The sequence below is a fragment of the Gobio gobio genome (genome assembly GCF_949357685.1).
Source record: "Gobio gobio genome assembly, chromosome: 12".
Classification (NCBI taxonomy): domain Eukaryota; kingdom Metazoa; phylum Chordata; class Actinopteri; order Cypriniformes; family Gobionidae; genus Gobio; species Gobio gobio.
In genome coordinates this window covers 6,080,001-6,100,102 of record NC_137105.1, presented here as the reverse complement: position 1 = coordinate 6,100,102, position 20,102 = coordinate 6,080,001, and the positions used below count along the sequence as shown (strand labels likewise).

At 38.4% G+C, this 20,102-nt stretch overlaps 1 protein-coding gene across 1 annotated transcript in view; it reads left to right on the top strand.

Moving 5' to 3' along the window:
• Positions 1 to 20,102, top strand: part of cd109 (CD109 molecule) — a 40,017-nt gene that overhangs the window by 1,660 nt on the left and 18,255 nt on the right. Inside the window, exons 3-20 of the mRNA XM_079830354.1 lie at positions 1,578 to 1,606; positions 1,755 to 1,991; positions 4,580 to 4,705; positions 7,818 to 7,857; positions 7,942 to 8,023; positions 8,099 to 8,192; positions 8,277 to 8,412; positions 8,549 to 8,658; positions 10,475 to 10,723; positions 10,835 to 10,933; positions 11,016 to 11,078; positions 12,234 to 12,410; positions 15,204 to 15,356; positions 15,848 to 15,937; positions 16,041 to 16,110; positions 18,529 to 18,628; positions 18,781 to 18,895; positions 18,975 to 19,088. Of these exons, the coding sequence (XP_079686480.1) occupies positions 1,578 to 1,606; positions 1,755 to 1,991; positions 4,580 to 4,705; positions 7,818 to 7,857; positions 7,942 to 8,023; positions 8,099 to 8,192; positions 8,277 to 8,412; positions 8,549 to 8,658; positions 10,475 to 10,723; positions 10,835 to 10,933; positions 11,016 to 11,078; positions 12,234 to 12,410; positions 15,204 to 15,356; positions 15,848 to 15,937; positions 16,041 to 16,110; positions 18,529 to 18,628; positions 18,781 to 18,895; positions 18,975 to 19,088 (2,084 nt within the window). The remainder of the gene's footprint in view (positions 1 to 1,577; positions 1,607 to 1,754; positions 1,992 to 4,579; positions 4,706 to 7,817; positions 7,858 to 7,941; positions 8,024 to 8,098; positions 8,193 to 8,276; positions 8,413 to 8,548; positions 8,659 to 10,474; positions 10,724 to 10,834; positions 10,934 to 11,015; positions 11,079 to 12,233; positions 12,411 to 15,203; positions 15,357 to 15,847; positions 15,938 to 16,040; positions 16,111 to 18,528; positions 18,629 to 18,780; positions 18,896 to 18,974; positions 19,089 to 20,102) is intronic.

Genomic DNA, 20,102 nt, shown 5'->3' with positions numbered 1-20,102 from the left:
CCGTCCCCGGTCAGGTTCGAGCTATTGCTTAATTTGCTTTTTAGACATTTGGATGGAAATGGCACACATGCCAGACTTTTATTTATAGACTTTTCTTCAACTTTTAATACAATCCAACCCCGCATTTTAACCAGAAGCCTCTTAGAACACTTTGAGTTAAGTAATAATCAGGTGGGTTGGATTCTTGACTTTTTAACCAATAGGACAGAGAGTGAGGGTCAATGGTATTTTGTCTGACCGGAAAAGCTCTTCTAGGGTCGCTTAAGGATGTGTGCGCGCTCACCTTTATTGTTTTTTCTTTACACAAATATGTGTCAGATCAGTTATGACAATAGAACCATCATAAAATATGAAGATAATGAGGAGAATGAGATCAGCCACGGCCCTGTTATTGAAAATTTTGTATACTGGTGTGAGGAATCTTACCTCCATTTTATTATATCAAAAACTAAAGATTCTCATTGATTTTAGGAGGAACACTCGCATGAGTGAAGCTACTTTAAAGCTACAATATGTAATTTTTCGCCGCTAGAGGTCGCTTATTCGAAACAAAAGCGTAGCTTGATGACGCCTTGTTATTGCGGAGCTTTTATTATGTCGCAGATGAGTGCTTACATCCACATGGATGGCAGGACCCGAGGTTTCCCTGCAGAACATTGCCCAAAGCATCACACTGCCTCTGTCAGCTTGCCTTTTTCCCATAATGCACCCTGGTGCCATGTGTTGGGCAGGTAAGTGACGCACACGCACCCGGCCATCCACGTGATGTAAAAGAAAACGTGATTCAGACCAGGCCACCTTTTTCCAGTTTGAGCTCCAGTAGCTCGTCTGTTTGATCGGACCACACGGGCCAGCCTTCGCTCCCCACGTGCATCAATGAGCCTCGGCCGCCCATGACCCTGTGGCCAGTTCTCCACTGTTCCTTCCTCTGAGCACTTTTGATAGACACTGACCACTGCAGACCGGGAACACCCCACAAGAGCTGCAATTTTGGAGATGCTCTGACCCAGTCGTCTAACCATCACAATTTGGCCCTTGTCAAACTCACTCAAATCCTTACGCTTGCCCATTTTTCCTGCTTCTAACACATCAACTTTGAGGACAAAATGTTCACTTGCTGCCTAATATATCCCACCCACTAACAGGTGATGAAGAGATAATCAGTGTTATTTCACTTTACCTGTCAGTGGTCATAATGTTATGCCTGATCGATGTATATATAGGCTGTATGTATAGGTTTAGATAATTATATCTTACGTCATGAGTGGTAGAGTCTTGAGCACATGTATCATGTTATTGTTATTTTGTTGTGATATATCATGTATCCTTTTTTAAATGTGTTTTTTAAATGTTGTGTGAAGAATGGATGCCATTATCATATCATTTTACCGCAAAACAAATTTACCTGCGGGTATAAATAAAGTAACCTAACCCAAATGTCCATTGACAATGGCATTGTCAAACCTGAAAAGTCACCTTTTTAGAATGACCTACACAATGTAAATATAATATTATATAATATACGACTCCACCCTGTTCAAACAAGTATTTATGTCTGCTCTGCTTTGATTTTAAAGGCTCGACCAGACTCCTGTCTCTTCCGCCTGTGAGTATCAGGACTGTAGTTTCTATGATTCAATCTCTAAATAAAATAAATGAATTGATTGATTGATTGAAAACCAGAAGGTTGCATCAGTGGCTGTTTGTCTGTGACCTACATAAAGAGATTACTGTGTATTATTTTCCCTTCTCAGGTCTTTTATGATGAATTGCATTACTGGTATCCATATCAGCTGGACGTTAAGGGGTTTGCTGGAGCTGTCCAAGTGTTTTCAAACTCCACCGCGATGCTCTTCAGCCCCAAGTGCATGTCCATCTTTATCCAGACTGACAAGAACAATTACCAACCAGGGCAGACGGTGAAATTTCGGGTCGTATCAGTTACACTCGAAGGAAAACCGCACAAAGGCCAGCTCAACATTTATATCAGGGTGGGTGTCTCAAGTGATTGGTGATGGTTGTTTTAGCACTAGCAGAATATGAACAGATACATCAGCAGTGTCATCATGACAGCAGTGATGGAAGAAAGAAACAAAGCTTTTAGAAACTTTGAAAACATTGAACCAATTGCTTCACAAAACGATGCCACATGCTGTTCAGATCAGTGTAAATGCAGCGAAAACCTTTTACAAACAAGTTGTTTTATTGAAGGTGTAATTTATTAAATGTAATTAACAAATCATCTAATACCATTATGTTATCATTATTATATGTTATTTTATTACATTTTATAGTGTGCTTGGTTAATCAGACCAATAAGGGACTATTACATTTACATTTAATCATTTAGCAAATACGTTTATCCAAAGACTAACAAACGAGGAGAACAATAGAAGCAATCAAACCAACAATATGACAACAATATGTAAGTGACTAGTCTCAGTTAGTCTAGCACAGAACACGTAGGTGTTTTAAAAAAAAATGTGTATATATATATATATATAGAATAGTAAGTGTTAGTATTAATAGGTCAAGTGTTGATGGAAAAGATGCGTCTTCAGCCGTTTCTTAAAAATAGCTTGAGACTCAGCGGCTTTGGTTGAGTTAGGCAGGTCATTCCACCAGAATCGAACAGTCAAGGTAAAGGTCAGTTGAAAGTGATTTTGTGGCTCTTTGGGATGTCACCACAAGGCCCTGCTCACTTGCAGAACGCAAGCTTTTAGAGGGCACATAAGTGAGTTTAGGTACAGAGGTGCAGAGCCGGTGGTTGTTCTGTAGGCAAACATTTTGAATTTGATGCAAGCTGCAATGGGCAACCAGTGCAAGTTTATGAAGAGAGGTGTGACGTGCGCTCTCTTTGGCTCTTTAAAGATCACTCTTGCTGAGGTTTGGCAGAGCATGCTGGAAGACCTGCCAATAGAGCATTACAATAGTCCAGTCTGGACAGAACAAGAGCTTGGACAAAGCGTTGTGTAGCATGATCCAATAGGAAGGGCATGATCTTCCTAATGTTGTATAAGGCAAATCTGCAGGAATGGGCAGTTCTAGCAATGTGGTCTATGAAGTTTAACTGATCATCATTCACAGCTCTAAGTTTCCTGGATGGAGTTATGGTTGACGAACCTATGAGAGTCAGCAGTCTACTTAATGCTGTTGGAATGGAGAAGTTCTGAAGAAGTGTTGGGTTGGTTGAGACCACAAGCAGGTCTGTCTTCGCAAGGTTGAGTTGAAGGTGGTGGTCCTTCATCCAGCAGGAAATGCTTGCCGAGATGTGAGCAGCTACCATCAGATCATCTGGCTGGAATGAGAGGTTGTGTGTCATCAGCATAGCAGTGATAGGAAAAACCATGACAGATCCTAGTGATGACATGTAGATGGAGAAGAGAAACGGTCCCAGCACTGAGCCCTGAGGCACTCCTGTAGCTAGATGTTGCGATTTAGACACCTCACCCCTCCACAATACGCCGAAGGCCCCATCTGAGAGGTAAGACTTGAACCATTGGAGTGCAGACCCTTAAATGCCCTTCATCTTGAGGGTTGACAGGATCTGGTGGTTTACAGATCCAGCAAGATAAGTACGGATGATTTGGAAGCTGCTCTTGTCAGTCTCAGAGTTTCAATAACCGAGAGCAAGGCTAAGTTGAGTGGCCGCTTTTGAAACCAGACTGGTTGTTGTCCAGGAGATGGTTCTGTGTAAGTAAGGTAGAGACTTGGTTTAACACAACTCATTCAAGTGTTTAGCAATGAATGAAAGATGGGATACCAGTCTGCAGTTTTCTAAATGTGCTGGATTTTGAGTGGGTTTCTTAAGCAGTGGGGTTATCCAAACCTGCTTGGATGCTGTGGGAAAGGTACCAGTATGAAGAGAGGTGTTGATGATGCGAGTGCAGGTACAACTGAAGAAGAAATGGCTTGAAGGAGATGAGAGGGGATAGCGGGGACAGGTCGTAGGGTGATTGGAATCTTCTGCCTTCGAGGGCGGGGAGAAGGAGGGGAGAATGTGTGTGTTTGTTTTAAGATGTGTGTGTCAGTTTGTGGTGTGGAAAGTTGGCCGCTGATGGCTGTTGCTTTTTTTATGAAGAATGTGCAAAAGTCGTCAGCTGTTAGGGTTGATGAAGAAGGGGGAGAAGGACGAAGAAGAGAGTAAAAGGTTTTGAAAAGTGTGTGAGTCAGAAGAATTGTTAAATATTTTTTGCTATTTTTTTACTACAACTCTTCCTTTTCATTATACAAATGTACCATTAAATGTCTACAAAATTATAAAATTGATCTGAGATCAGGTAATAAACCATGTAGACTCTGGTTCATGGGTTCACAGAGATCATCGCCCCCTAGCGGTGAACCAATTTTTAAACATTTCAAAACCGTAACGAACACTCATTTACTGAAATCACATGACGTTAGCAGTTCGATACATGCTCAGAATCACTGGTCTGAAACAAATCATTCGCAAAGGTTTCGAAGCATCACAAAGCAGTGTTTTGAATACACCCATCACTACATTACAGATCTGGAGTATTAAGGGATGGATGGAAGAAACCTTAATTCCATTGTTTTTGTGTGTTTTTAATGTGAGCAGGATCCCAAGGGGAATATGATTCGACAGTGGCTGTCTGTGGACGCTGTTCTAGGTGTTGTTTCAAAAGAGCTGAAACTCTCTCAGAACCCAACGCTTGGTCCATGGAAAATTGTTGTCGGAAACCATGTGAGTTGTGTGAAAAGCACCTTAGCAACTGTATAGCAAGTTAGCAAGATTTTGAAGCTCCAAAAAAAACGCAATCCAAATGACTCTAGGGGTTAATAAAGGCCTACTGAAGCGAAGCAATGTGTTTTTTTGTTAGAAAAATATATAACTTTATAAACCAAAATCACTGGCTTTCCACTAACGGCCGTACACAAGCCTAGTTCCAGTGGAAGAGTGACCTCTGACCCGACGCATAACGTAGGATGTAGGAGTAGCGTAAGCTCAGGTGAGAGCAGACTCCTTTCGCGGATCAAACAAATAGATATTTCTCTTTAAAAATTCAAATTTTAGACTTCTAATTTGTGACCGGTGTTTTGTTTTGCTCTATTCTCAGTGTAACATAGTTTGTTCGTGTGGGAAGAAGGAGCGAACGTTCAACAGACTTTAATAAAATAATACACACAAAAGGAAAGTAAAAGCAGCAGCCCCTCACGGACGACTGCCGCGCACACACATAACAAAACGTAAACAAAACACAACTTAAAATCCAGGCCTGGTCCTCTCTCGTCCTTCCGTCGTCGCTCCTCCTTTATGCTCCCGTCACTCCTCCGTGAGACACGAGGCCGATGCGGCACGCAGCTGGCACTCATCAGACTTAATGACCACGTCACGGTCCTTCAGCCTCGCTGCTCGCCACATACCCCCAATGCCCAGGGGGCCGATCACGGCGGCCGCGGCACCTCGGGGTAAGGACAGAGAGGTGAGAGAACGGAACTGGAAGCACGAGGAGCGACACGAGGAGCGAGAGAGTGGAGAGAGGAGAAAAGAAAAGAAAAAAGAAAAAAATCTGGTCTGGTTCCCGGACACACTGCTGCTCGGTCCTCAGCCAGCCGAGAGGCTCTTGGTGGACGCTTGGTGGACGGGTCGATCCTCCTTCGCCCCCTGGCGGCCGGCGGTGGCTCTTCCTACTGAGGGAGCCAGCAGCGAGTCCCGCGCTCCCTGCTCCTCCCCTAAATGGCGGACGGCAGCAGGCTCTGGCTCACGGCAAGCGCCGGTGACTCCTCCGCTCCCTCTCGGACGGCAGCCACCCCACCTCGACCCAGGGGCACGGCAGCGAGTTCCAGCACCACCGCCTCGGGCAGCCCCTCGCGGTCTTCATCCATCCGCGCTGCCTGACCTCCTCAGCACCACGATTCCCCTCAGCAGCGAGGGCTCTTCGACAGCATGTCCCTACTTCCCCCCGGGTAGGCATGTGCCGATATCAAATTTTCATGTTGCGATTAATTGCTGAAGCTTTTATCACGGTATTGAAATTTGTTGCAAAAAAATGTTGTCATACTATAACAGGTTTAATAAGTTTCTTATAACAAAAAGAATCAAACATTTAAATACAATAAAGCAATACACAAAAATGTATAAAGTAAACAAATATTTAAAACAGATTAAAGTCCAAAAGAATTATAAAGAACAATAGGTAACAATTTTACACGGTCTCACTAGTTAATGCATTAACATCAACAAAGAGCGAATAACTAAATTTTTACAGTTATTATTTTTTATAATGCTTTAATAAAAAGCAACTGTTAGTCAGTTAGCTCAGGTCCATTAAATAATACAGTTACAACTTTTGATATTAATAATGTGTTATTAAATTCTGAAATTTACATTTAATACACGTTTTAGAAGTATTTTTCATTGTCATTGGCATGAACTAATGTTAAATAATAGAGCCTTATTGTAAAGTGTGTGACTGAATAACAATCAGAACATATTCAAACAATATCTAGGGCATGTCATTTAGTCCAGATTAAAATATAAAATGTTTAAGTTTGAAAATGAATAGCCTTAAGTCTTTAAGTATTAAGTATTAGGTTTTGTTTACGAGAATTACCGGGGAAATTTCTGCTGTTCCGTCAGCGCCCTCTGCTGTCAGAGAGTGAATGTGCGTTTCATTCAGGGCATGTCCTTCACTCAATCCGCCATGTGCTCGGCTCATGCACGTTGGGTTTTGTTTACATCAGTGCGCAGGGTATTGTTCATTTTAAACGGTTGATGGGTAAAGTATTCTTAAAATGCATTCTAAAATCTGAACAATTCGTAAGAAATGGCACATGTCTACTCCCGGGTTTCGGCACCAATGTAACGTAGTTTGTTTGTGTGGGAAGAAGGAGGCGGGAACCGGTGAACGTTCAACAGACTTTAATAAAATAATACACACGAAATGAAAGTAAAAGCGGCAGCCCCTCACGGACGACTGCCGTGCACGCACATAACAGAACGTAAACAAAACACAACTTAAAATCCAGGCCTGGTCCTCTCTCGTCCTTCACTGTCGTCGCTCGTCCTTTATACTCCCGTTTACTCCGTGAGACGTCCCGCTCTCACAGTCCCTCAGCCCCGCTGCTCGCCACACTCAGATTTTCCACATTCGTCAATACGTCATGCATCAGGTCAGAGGTCACTCTTTCCACGGAACTCGACTCACGTACATTACTGGAAGCCAGTGATTTATAGTTTATAAAGTTACAAAACGCAAGATATTTTTCTTACAAAACACTTCAGAAGGCCTTTATTAACCCACTTTTTTGAGCTTGAAAATCCCAGGTACTATTCACTCCCTTGTCAGCTTATAAACCTTGGAAGAGACGGGATATTTTTTTCATATACACCAAGGATGGCTTGAGGGTGAATAAATTATGGGTTAATTTTCATTTTTGGGTGAACTAATCCTTGAAGGCCCATTCACACCAAGAACCATAACTACTGTATTAAGGCTCGTTCACCCCAAGAACAATATCTATAAAGATACTATATTATTTAGCGTCCACACCATGGACAATATCGTTCTGTTTATTCTATGCGTGTGCTTGTCTGCCATTTTAAATGCTCGAGATCTTAACTCAGGATGGATTCTGATTGGCTGTCAATGTTTTTATCTTTCATCAGCTGGATAAAATCTTTCTAAAAGTGATTCCAACGGTATATTTTTACGTTAGCGTAATAGCTGTGGCGTTTAATATTGAGAACATTTTTTAGAACTAGGCTATATCTTTATCGTCCTTGGTGTGAACGGGCCTAATTTCAGCTTTATTGTTCTTTAAACAATTCTAACACTGTTGTTTTGGACACGCAGGATGTTGTACATGAGAGAGAGTTTATTGTGGACTACTATGGTGAGATTTTACATGAGATACTTATCTTTTATAATATAATCAATGTTTCGAGACATTAATCTTTAATGTAGCCTACGTTTACAGCGCTTCCTAGATTCGAGGTGAAAGTGAACGTTCCCTCCATCCTGTATTATGAAGAAACACTGACAGGGACAGTCACAGCAAAGTGAGTTTTTGCCCTGAACAATACTTCTATTATTCATAAGAAACACAAAAAGGATACTTTTTCGTTTGTCCTCAGATATTTTTATGGGAAGCCTGTCAGTGGGCTGATGTCTGTGACATATATTCATGTATTCAATGGCCTTGATAGACGTCACGAACACGAGGAAACGGTGAGTAACGTTTGAATTCAAACGGTTGAATTTTAAAGTTAAAGTTTGTTTAACTGTTAACCGGATTTACTGTTTGTGGTGCAGATTGACGGCTCTGCTGACATCACGTTTGATGTGTCATTGGACACACTCTCTGGTGATTACATGAATTCATATTATGAAGGATACTGGCCAAGTGAATATATCAACATTACCGTGAGCGTCACAGAGGGTGTTACAGGTGTGTCCCGTCCTGTTTATGTACCCAGCTATCAAACATAAATAACTTTAACCGACTTAATTGCATGCGAATGAATAAACAGATGAATATGCTTTTCAGATTTCATTTGAGATGTTTTTAATTCCTCTGCCTGTAGGTTTAACGTACAACAGCAGCGGAATGGTTTCTATTGTGAATAATAAATATAATATCGAGTTTCTGCAACATCCACAAATCATTAAACCCTCCATGACCTTCATTGCTCAGGTAAAGAGTAAAGACAGAAGGAAAAACAATAGCATTACATTTCGGTTAATGTTAAAACTAGTTTGACCAACTAGCAGTTAACCTAGGGGTAATCTAACTTTTTTATCTGACTGACTTTAAAAAGTTAGGACCAGACTTGAAGAACAAAATCAGGCTTCACCCTAAAAATCAAAGGGACAAATAAGAAATTATATTTGACATAAAACTTAAGCCTATTTTTAGAAACATTAAGGTTTATTGTATTGTAACATTATTTGAATGGCTATAAGCATATATTTTCTGGCTCTGAAAGCATTTTACAACAGTTCCCACGGGAGCAATTTATAGATTATCATGACCGAATATGCTAATCAATGACTTGAAGATAATAACTCCACACATCAGCCATAAATTCATCAACTAACCATTCAAAAACGTCCAGTCTCATTCTACATGTCACTTCTTCTTGAGTCTCTCCATCATTGTCTGACTCCGGTTTGAACATAAAAGGCTGAACAGTTTCTGACATTTTCAGTGTGTGAGGTAAATCGAAGCTCCGCCCTCCTAAGCTCATTTGCATTTAAAGGGACACACAAAACTTTTTGCTCACCCTCAAAAAGAATTTTATCATGCTATAAAAAAAATGATATGTGGGGTATTTTGAGCTAAAACTTCCCATGCACACACTGGGGACTTCAGAGACTTATTTTACATCTAGTAAAAAGGGGCATTATAGGACCCCTTTAATATAGTTATTTTCACAATGACAGTATTTAAATTATTATTATTATTATTATTTTTACATGAATGGCAGTATTTATGTAAAATATCATTATTTTCACTTTAAAGACAGTATTTAAATCAAATATAATTTTTACATTAATTACAGTATTTAAATAAAATATGATTATTTTCACATAAATGTCAGTATTTAAATAAAATATAATTGTTTTACATTAATTACAGTATTTAAATCAAATATAATTATTTTCACATAAATGGCAGTCTTTAAATAAAATATAATTATTTTCACATTAATGGCAGTATTTAAATCAAATATAATTATTTTCACATAAATGTCAGTATTTAAATCAAATATAATTGTTTTACATTAATTACAGTATTTAAATCAAATATAATTATTTTCACATACATTTCAGTATTTAAATCAAATATAATTGTTTTACATTAATTATAGTATTTAAATAAAAATATAATTATTTTCACATAAATGTCAGTATTTAAATCAAATATAATTTTTACATTAATTCCTGTATTTAAATAAAATATAATTATTTTCACATTAATGGTAGTATTTAAATAAAATATAATTATTTTCACATTAATGGTAGTATTTAAATAAAATATAATTGTTTTACATGAATTACAGTATTTAAATCAAATATAATTATTTTTCACATAAATGGCATTATTTAAATAAAATATAATTATTTTCACATTAACGACAGCATTTAAATCAAATATAATTATTTTCACATAAATGGCAGTATTTAAATAGGCTAATATATCATATAATATAACATATTTATATACAACACGCTTAGTTGTCATGAAAATAATGTCACAATGCAAAAACTGTAATGTTCTAAAGAATATGCTTAATTTTCTCTAAACGAAAGAATGTTCTATTTTTTATTTATTTAATTGCCATGACAATAATGTCATTATGCAAAAAACTTGAATATGCAATATTTATTTATTTAGTTAGCTAGATAGTTGGTCAGTTACTGAAATATGACCCAGACATGACCAACAGGTTGTATTCATTTATTCATGAGATTCACTCTTTTTTTTTTTTAATGTTCTGTTTTACAAGGTGAAGTTAAGCACCTATGACAAGCAGCCCCTGACGGCTGAAGATCAGAGCAGAAGTGTGCAGCTGGTGGTGACCCAGCACGAGTTCAGCCCCTCCACGTGGATGTGGAAGACGGAGGAATCCCTGCCTCACATGAACAGCACACTGACGCCCAGCTTCTCCCCAGATATCGAGCTTCCTGTTACTGCTGATGGGGTGATGTCCTTTTGGGTTCAGCTCTCTGACAGCGTTGACACGCTTGATATAGAGGTGCGAACCCTTCATCCACTTTTTCAATGGCCTTGATTATGCATAGTAGAAGTATGTAAATTGGGATGCAGCTGAGCACTAAGCAGTGCTTCCTCTTGATGTTGGTTTCAGGCCCGGTTTGAAGACACAGTTCAGCATCTTCAGCTCTACAGGAGTTATTCTTCACCGAGTAGATCCTACATACAGCTTCACAGAGAGAGCGAGCCTCAGGTACTCAAGCAGCTTGTACTGTATATATCCTGCTGTTATTTTTGTTTTCACTGAGTTTTCACTGACAGGGTGACTTTTGCAGGTCGGACAGCCGCTGTTCTTGACTCTGCAGAGCAATTTTAACCTGACCAAATTCCACTACCTTGTAAGTACTTTCCATCAAGGGATAATACGTCCGTTTAACATGGAAGCCTATTTCCACCACATAAGAAAAAATTGTTTTGGTAAATCTTAGTTGACATAAAATATCAAAATTATGACACACTGTCATAATTTGGTAACACTTTACAATAGGGTTTCATTTGTTAACATTAGTTAATTATCTAACATGAACTAACCATGAGCAGTTCATTTGTTACTGTATTTGTTAATCTTTGTTAACTTTAGTTCATACATCCAGCTGTTCATGGTTTGTTCATGTTAGTTCACAGTGCATTAACTAATGTTAACAAGATTTTAATAATGTATTAGTAAATATTGAAATTAACATTAACAAAGATAAATAAATGCTTTAACTATTGTAGTTAACTAATGTTAACTAATGAACCTTATTTGTAAAGTGTTACCCATCATTTTTTACTTTTGTCATAATTAACATAAAATTGCTTTTTTAAATTTTAATTAGAACAAAAAGTCAAATTTTGACTTTGTATGTCATGTTGACATAAAAAGGGGAAATTATGACAAAAAAGTAATATGACAAAAGTCATTATTATGAGATAAATAGACAAAATTGTGACAAAAAGTCTTAATTGTGACATATAAGTCATATGAGATAAAATGTTTTAATTTTCTTTTTATTTCACAATTTCGATTTAGTATGTCATAATTGTGAATTTGTATCATAAATTAATTTAGTAAATACACATTTCCAACGATGAAGTTGTAATTCAGTACATTTAAAATATATTAACTTTAAATGCAATATTGAATAACACTATAATCAAGTACTTTCATGTGTTTTAGTGTGTTAGTCGACACATCAAAATCAGTGTACTTAATGTATGTAAAGCACAACAACAGATTATTAAAACATGATTCCAATGTACTTCTTATTTGCCATTATTACAGAGTGCACTTTTTAAAAGCACAAAGTCATGAAAGTGTACTCTCTCGAAGTACACTAAAGTGGCCTTTTATTTCATTAATATTATTTATACTGCAAGTACAGTACACTTTTAAGATTTGAAGTGCTCTACTGCATGTGCACATTTAATACGATTAAGTTCTATTAAGTGCTGTTAATGATATCAGTAGTAAATCGTTTGGGCATTACTGAGAATGAGCCTGTGTTTTGTAGGTGATGTCCCGCGGCCGGGTGGTGGATGCTGGGACGGTAGTTTCCTCCTCCTTCAGTCTGAACACAGATTACTCTTGGACTCCATTGGCTTGTGTGATGGTGTACTACACATTTCCAGATGGAGAGATCGTCAATGATGCTCTACAAGTTACTTTCACACAAGTCCTGAGAAACACAGTAAGAGTTCAGGACAACAGAAACACCACAGCTTAACATAACAATTTGGACTTTAGAAGAGGTTCGGGTGGATATTCATAAATGTGATTTATTTTATTCTTCAATTAATTAAAAAGTCATGGTTTTAGGCAACTTCTGTAGGTCATCTTCCATACCTATAATTCAATGCTGGTTAATGTTAATATAATAAAAGTTACAGTAAGAAAATGAAACAATATATTTCTTCTTAAAGTGTTTCCTGAATATATCCTGAAATATGTCAACTTTAAAGGGGTCATGAATTGAGAAATCAACTTTCCTTTGATATATAAAAGTTCATTGTGATATAAGAATTTCCTGTAAGTTTCGGAGCTGAAAACTTCCTTGTTAGTCAAAGAAAAGATTTTATTGACACCAGGCCCGGCAAACGAGAGATCTCCGAATATGTCGACCACTGACGTAATAGGATGCAGAAGCGCCGCCTCAAGCCGCCCACCGACTCATGGAGCTACCGAGCAATACACATGCCGGTTCCACCTCACGTGTGTAAGACATTGCGCGTTTATTTGCTTCATTTCACCGCAAAATCGATTGTAAACAAAATACAGGTCGAGACTGGATTTGCAGACATATTGAGATTAAAACACAATGTTGTGCCTTCTATATTGGATCCGACAGGAACGGTGCCAAACACTCATGTGAGTAAAACATGTTTTTTTTAATGTGTCAGTATTGCATTGTTACAGATCGTTTGATATCTATTGATTACATACCTTAGCACGCTGTCACAGGCTCCTTTATTTGAGGCGTTATTGGTTAATTCGTGATCAGACTCAGACTTGTAACGTTATGGGACAGGGCTCGCAAAGCCCAACGTCCTGAAGCTATGTGTTTTTCAGACGGACTAAAACATATTACAGGGCTGCCGACGGGCTATCTTAAATAGTGAAATAACATTCCTTTCTTGTGTGTGTGTGTGTGTTTGGTTCGCGGTTATATACACCGATCGGAAGGGCCAAGTAATACAAAAATTACATTCCAATCAATCGCGGGTGGATGAGAAATGAATCATTGAGTTTGTTTGATAAAGATATTTTGCGAGTCCTGTGAGCGTTTCCCCCATACGCTTTCAAAACAATTCCCACATGTACTGAGGGGAGCTGAAGCCTATTAAATATGCGAATATTATCCAATCCTAGTCGTGGGCGTTTACTTCCAAGTCTTCAGTGCGGCACGCCCATCGAAACCGAGCGTATCTTCAAAACCAAGACAGAAAATAGCCTATTACTTATTCATTATGATGTTTCTGAATGTAAAAACCACGCAAACGTCATAAGTTGACCTCAGACAACAGTATAAAAAAATTTAAAAAGCCAGTTCATGACCCCTTTAATACAAAAATGTAACTATTGAGCGTGACGAAGCCAGAACTGAAAAAAATGATGTCAGTACATTAAATTTGATGTCAGAAAGTTCAAGCAATTATTTTTGAAAGAAGGAAATGCCATGATTTAGTTCAACACAAAGAGTGTATTGCAGAAAAAATCTGAAAATTTAGGATTTATTTTACTTGAATTATATTTCATTAAAGGATTAGTTCACTACAAAATGAAAATGTCCTGATATTTTACTCACCCCCATCTCATCCAAGATGTTCATGTCTTTCTTTCTTCAGTTGAAAAGAAATTAGAGGGAAACATTCCAGGATTTTTCTCCACATAATGGACTTCAATGGCGACCAATGGTTGAAGGTCCAAATCAATGCAGTTTCAAAGGAAGGGCTTCAGAGGCTCTGCACGATCCCAGACGAGGAATAGGGTCTTATCTAGACAAACCATTGGTCATTTAAAAACATCGTTCATAAAAAAAAAAAAAAAAAAACACACAAATAACCACAAATGCACAACTTCGGTGTTCTTCTTCTTCACGACATCTTCTTCTGCACGACATATGACATCATCACGCCGGAAAGGTCACACATGACATAGGAGGAAGTACCGACCCAGTGCCAAAAAACTCCTCAAACTTCAAAATCGTTCGACATCGTTGTTTCACCTTTATTTTTGTAAAGGCCGTTTGATTTAGTATTTGCACGTACGTTTTAACACTGGGTCGGTACCTACGTCACGGCCGTGACCTTTCCGATGTGATGACGTCATACGCTGTGAAGAAGGACTACACTGAAGTCGAGCATTCGTGGTTAAATGTATATAAATTTTGTTTTGTTTTTGAAAATGACCAATGGTTTTGATAAGACCCTACTCCTCGTCTGGGATCGTGCAGAGCCTCTGAAGCCCTTCCTTTGAAACTGCATTGATTTGGACCTTCAACCGTTGGTCGCCATTGAAGTCCATTATATGGAGAAAAATCCTGGAATGTTTTCCTCAAAAAACTTAATTTCTTTTCGACTGAAGAAAGAAAGACATGAACATTTTGGATGAGATGGGGGTGAGTAAAATATCAGGACATTTTCATTTTGAAGTGAACTAAGTGATATTTAATTACGTAATCCATGAAATGCAATTGGGCAGAATGTGGACATGCAAATATACTATTTTGCATATTATTTAATATACTTAATTATTTAATATGCATATTATATAATTATATTATATTATATTATATTATATTATATTATATTATATTATATTATATTATATTATATTATATTATATTATATTATATTATATTATATTATATTATATTATATTATATTATATTATATTATATTATATTATTATACAGAAGTAAAATGGGTTGCAATGTCCTTATAATAATGCATTTGACTTGATCTTGATCTTGACTTCATATCAGGTATCTCTGAGCTGGAGTAAGGATCATCCCGAGCCAGCAGAATCTGTATCTCTCTCCGTTTCTGTTTCCGAGCCTGGATCTCTGGTGGGAATTCTGGTGGTGGACAAAGCAACAATAGATTCCAACAAAGACAATGGCATTACAGAGAAGAAGGTAATATGGTCTACTAGAGATTACAGATCATTTACAAAAAAATCTGCGACATCAACACTGGGCAATGTAGACAGCCATTGTTTTCCACATTTCTCACCTGATGTCTTATCTCGTTCTGTGTATTGAGGTTTAAAGTGTGGGAAATCATCTTTGGGATTTCACACGATTGTCTGTTCCTACAAAAAGATCACATGATAAGTAAAGCTAGTCATCCTATGTAACCAAACGCCAACACCACACCCGGATTTCACTTGTTGACAAAAGGAAGAAACCGAGTGCTTATCAGAACTATGTGAACAGGTTTGATAGTGCAGACACCATTGTGTATTTCAGTTTGTTGTTCTGGATGTGATTTACAACAATAGCCGGTTTGTGATAACCAAACACTGACCCCAGAGCAGCTTGTCCTATTCATATGATGCTACTCATCACAAAAAAACTGATCTAAGATCAGCAACATGATCTTTTGTGTGTGTGTGTGTGTTTTGCAGGTGCTTGAAGAATTTTTGTCGTATAGCAGAGGGATGACCCATACAGATTACAGCAGCATGAAAATGGGAGATCCGTATTCCATATTCATGGTAGATCACACACACATGAATGTCATCTGATGTTTTATTTTTTATCTCAGGAACAGAAATCACTTTTTCGCATAGGGTTTATGGATACTGTTTCATTCTGCAGATGTGCGGTGTCACGGTTCTAACGGATGCCAGGCTGAATCAGGAGAGCGCTCAATTTTTCCCTGTGTCTCGTAAGTCTTAAGGAAGAACCTGTCCAAGCAACCCTCTCAGAACACACACATAGTGACATCCTGGCAACCATACAAAACACAGTAGCATCACATCGACGAGTTGTGCACCACTCAAATTTTCTAAAGGCAAGATGTATTCCAGCTCATTTGTTGCTCAAATGTAAGGGCGAGCAGCAGAGTTTTGTAACATTTGCAGGCGATTAAAGTGCCCCTATTATGGATTTTTGAAAATTATCTTTCATAGTGTGTAACTTCGCTCTAAGTGAATGAAAAAATCCTGCAAAGTTTTAAATCTGAAATTGCACCATATATAAAGTTATTGTCTAGCGTGGATGCCAGCCAAATTTAGCCCCGCCCACAACATTTGAGGTCAGGAAGTTCGGTCTGGACTTGATCCGTTGTGGAGCAACTATTCTTGAACCAGAGCTGTTCAGACCAATCAAATTGTCAGGGCGGGCTTTATACAATGATGGACAGATGATCAACAGTAACGTAATCATCCACGTCACCAAAGAACGCTTGGGTTGAATTCGTTCTAGTCCTAAACAGAGAACTTGTTCATATATGCATTCACCTTTACTATTTCTCTCAAAATGTATGATCGTGTTGGTAAGTGCTCCGTGTATCCTTCAATTCTTTTTACAACACCGTTTACACTCATCTTCTACTTCTACTTCTTCCAGCGTGTGTGCAGTTGAGTTCTGTTGACAACTATGCGTCGCTCAACACGTCACATACTCCGTTGCTCTGATTGGTTGTAGGTCTATCCAATGAGTGCAGAGGCATTTTCTTTCCTGGTTCGGTTGAAACACGCCCCATAATCACAGCCCAATGGAGGAGTATCAGACTCGTATGACGACGTCACGCTAGTTATTGTCTCTCAAAAGTCGACTCTGAGTCAATTAAACGAATCGTTGTTTAAACAAATCCTAAGCCGTTTCATTGTGACGTCAAGACGAAACATTAGCATATTGCCCGTCCACTTATTGCACGCAGACACCAGGGAAAGCTTGAACCCCCTTAAACAGCAGATACTGGATAGCATCATGTCGAGAAGACGCTGTGCTCTACAATGTGTTTATTGTGTTTCATATTGTGTTGGTATCTGGCTAACCGGTTAACTCGTGTTATTACTGTCTACTGAAATACTACTGTAAATCAGCTGTGTGCTGCAGTATTACCTTAAACTGTGTCTATTAATGCAGATTGTCATTCTCACTACTTTGAGTAAAGATAAAGCCAGATGGAACCAGATTTGTTTTGCAAACTTGAATGATACATCAATCATTCACGTTAGTGGTCGGCTGACGCATGCGTTTTTATTGATTTCGCATTAAATTAAAAATACACACACACACACAGGTTTGTTGATGGACACACTCTTGTTAATGCTGATGGTGAGGAATTACAGTTGAAACATCTCGTAATGTACCTCAAACTGAGTAGCATCACTGAGAAACGTCCTGCTCAAGGTTCGGGTTGAATAACTAGTTCTTCCGATGTTTCCTCATCGATTCGGACTCGCGCTGGGATTGGTGTAAAAGTGACATCATCGTTACTGTCTTTACAGTCTGCATAAACGCTGAGCTTTAGGAAGCCTCCGGACGGAGCTGGAGTTCACTTATGTTAATGGACGTTTAGCTTCTGAAATACGTGCTGGACGCGGTAGACCAATCACAACAGACTGGGCCATCTGATCAATCAGAGCAGAGTAGGCTCGTGGAAAGGAAGGATTTAGAGAGAACGATTCATCCATCGAGTCGTTTGAGAATCATTGAACAATGTGGTCAAGTGCAATATTATGAGAAAATGAAACAGTTTTTTGACCTTTGATGCATGTAAACCTGTTGTTGGAGACCTCCAGAACTAAATTAGGAAACTTTAAAATGGCATAATAGGGGCACAGTAAGGAATTTAGCAGGTAGGCCACTAAACAAGGAGTTACAATAGTCAAATCTAGAGGTTATGAAAGCTTGGATTACAGTTTCAGCATCTTTATTGTTAAGCGAACGACGTGTACGAACAAGTTTGCGAAGGTACAGAAAACAAGATTTAACAAGGTGATTCAACACATAATTTATAATCAAACATTACTCCCAGATTCCCAACAGTTAGTGAAGGCCTAACCAGGACTCCATCAATATGAATAGAGATGCTGGGAAGAGCCAAGCAATTTCGGTAGAATTTCAGTTTTCCGCCATCCATGCTATAAGATCTTGTAGGCAATAGTAGTGGACCAAGAACCGATCTTTGAGGCACACCACTTAAATGTGTATTTTGGATGTTTTCTTTCCACTAGTCTCAAAATTGACCATTGCCTGAAAGAAACAATGGTTTTGCCTGTAGTGTCTTGTCTTAAGAAAATGTAAAAATTCTGGTTCATAATCATTTTATCAGTAATGCTCATGGGTTCCACAGCAGGGGAGGGACTGAATCAGATGGACGGTGGGGGTTTTCAAGAGCCTACAGCGCGAAAAGACTTTCCTGAAACATGGATCTGGCTGGATGCTAATATGAGGTATGAGGAAGAATATGTCTGTCCTTGAGCTGATTTTTACTAGGATAATACCTAACAAAAAAAATTTGATTGTTTACAGTAAATCCCCCAAAGGTCTTTATTCCCACATTCAACTGGCTCATTTATGTCTGTTTTTAATACTTCCGTTTTAGTAATTCTGCCTCGGCTTCCTTCCCGGTGACCGTGCCGGACAGCTTGACCTCTTGGGTGGCCTTTGCCATCGTGATGTCAGAGAATCTGGGTTTGGGCATCAGCGCTCCTGCAGAGGTGATGCATCGTTTACAGTTTACCTATCACTGATTATTAATATATATAACTGATTATTAAAAAGGAGTTTGTTTCATAGCTGACCGTGTTCAAAGATTTCTTCCTGTCACTGAATCTCCCGGTGTTCCTGATCCGTGGGGAACTGCTACTGCTGGAAGTCAATTTATTTAACTATATGGATGAAGATTTGGAGGTGAGAGTTGTGTTTGTAAAACAGCTAACAGGGAACGTTCTCAGAACTTTGGCAATGTTCTCTCAAATTTATGAACAAACATTCTTCCAGCAACATTAAAGTGGGTCATGAATTGAGAAATCAACTTTCCCTTGAGCTTTGATATATAAAAGGTCATGGTAATATAAGAATATCCTGTAAGTTTCAGAGCTAAAAACTTCCTTGTTAGTCAAAGAAAAGCTTTTATTGACACCAGGCCCAGCAAACGAGAGATCTCAGAATGTGCCAAGCTTTGATGTCAGAGTGTAGTGAAACACCGCCTTAACAGAAGAAGAAGTACGCCTGATTCTGTAGCCCCGTCCACCGACTTGTGCCTGACATGTTATAGATAAATAACATGCCGCAAAAGCTTTATACGGATTCCAATATTATGAATGCATGGATGAACTTTATTTTTAATGAATATCCAGCTCACGTGGGGAAGACATTGCGCGTTTGTTCCTTCATTTCACCACGGATTTGTTTGTAAACAAGAGACTGGATTTGCAGTCAGGATGAGATTACATGAATGAAGCAACACACTAATGTGAGTAAAACATGTTTTTTATATGGTAGGGCTGGGCGATATGGCTGAAAACTGTATCACGATATAAGTGTTTCATATCGGTCGATATCGATAAATATTGATATTTTTATGACCTATTTAAAATAAGGACCAGGAGAAAAATATTTTACATTTAAACATTTTTATTATAAACATAACCTTCCTCTGATTATGATCCCCTCAGTTATAAAGGCAGAAATGTCAACACAACCATGGAAAACACTCAAATAATTAAAATATAAATACAAGTCTAAAATCAAATTAAAGAACACTTAACAATTATCTCTTAACATTAAGGTGAAGTGCCTCCGTTATTTCTTTGTAACTGTTACCATTTAGATGCTTTGTCTGCACTGATGCAGAGTAACATTACCTCTCCATGTTTCAAAGGCTGAATCCGAAATCTCCCCCTATACCCCTAAATAGGGCGC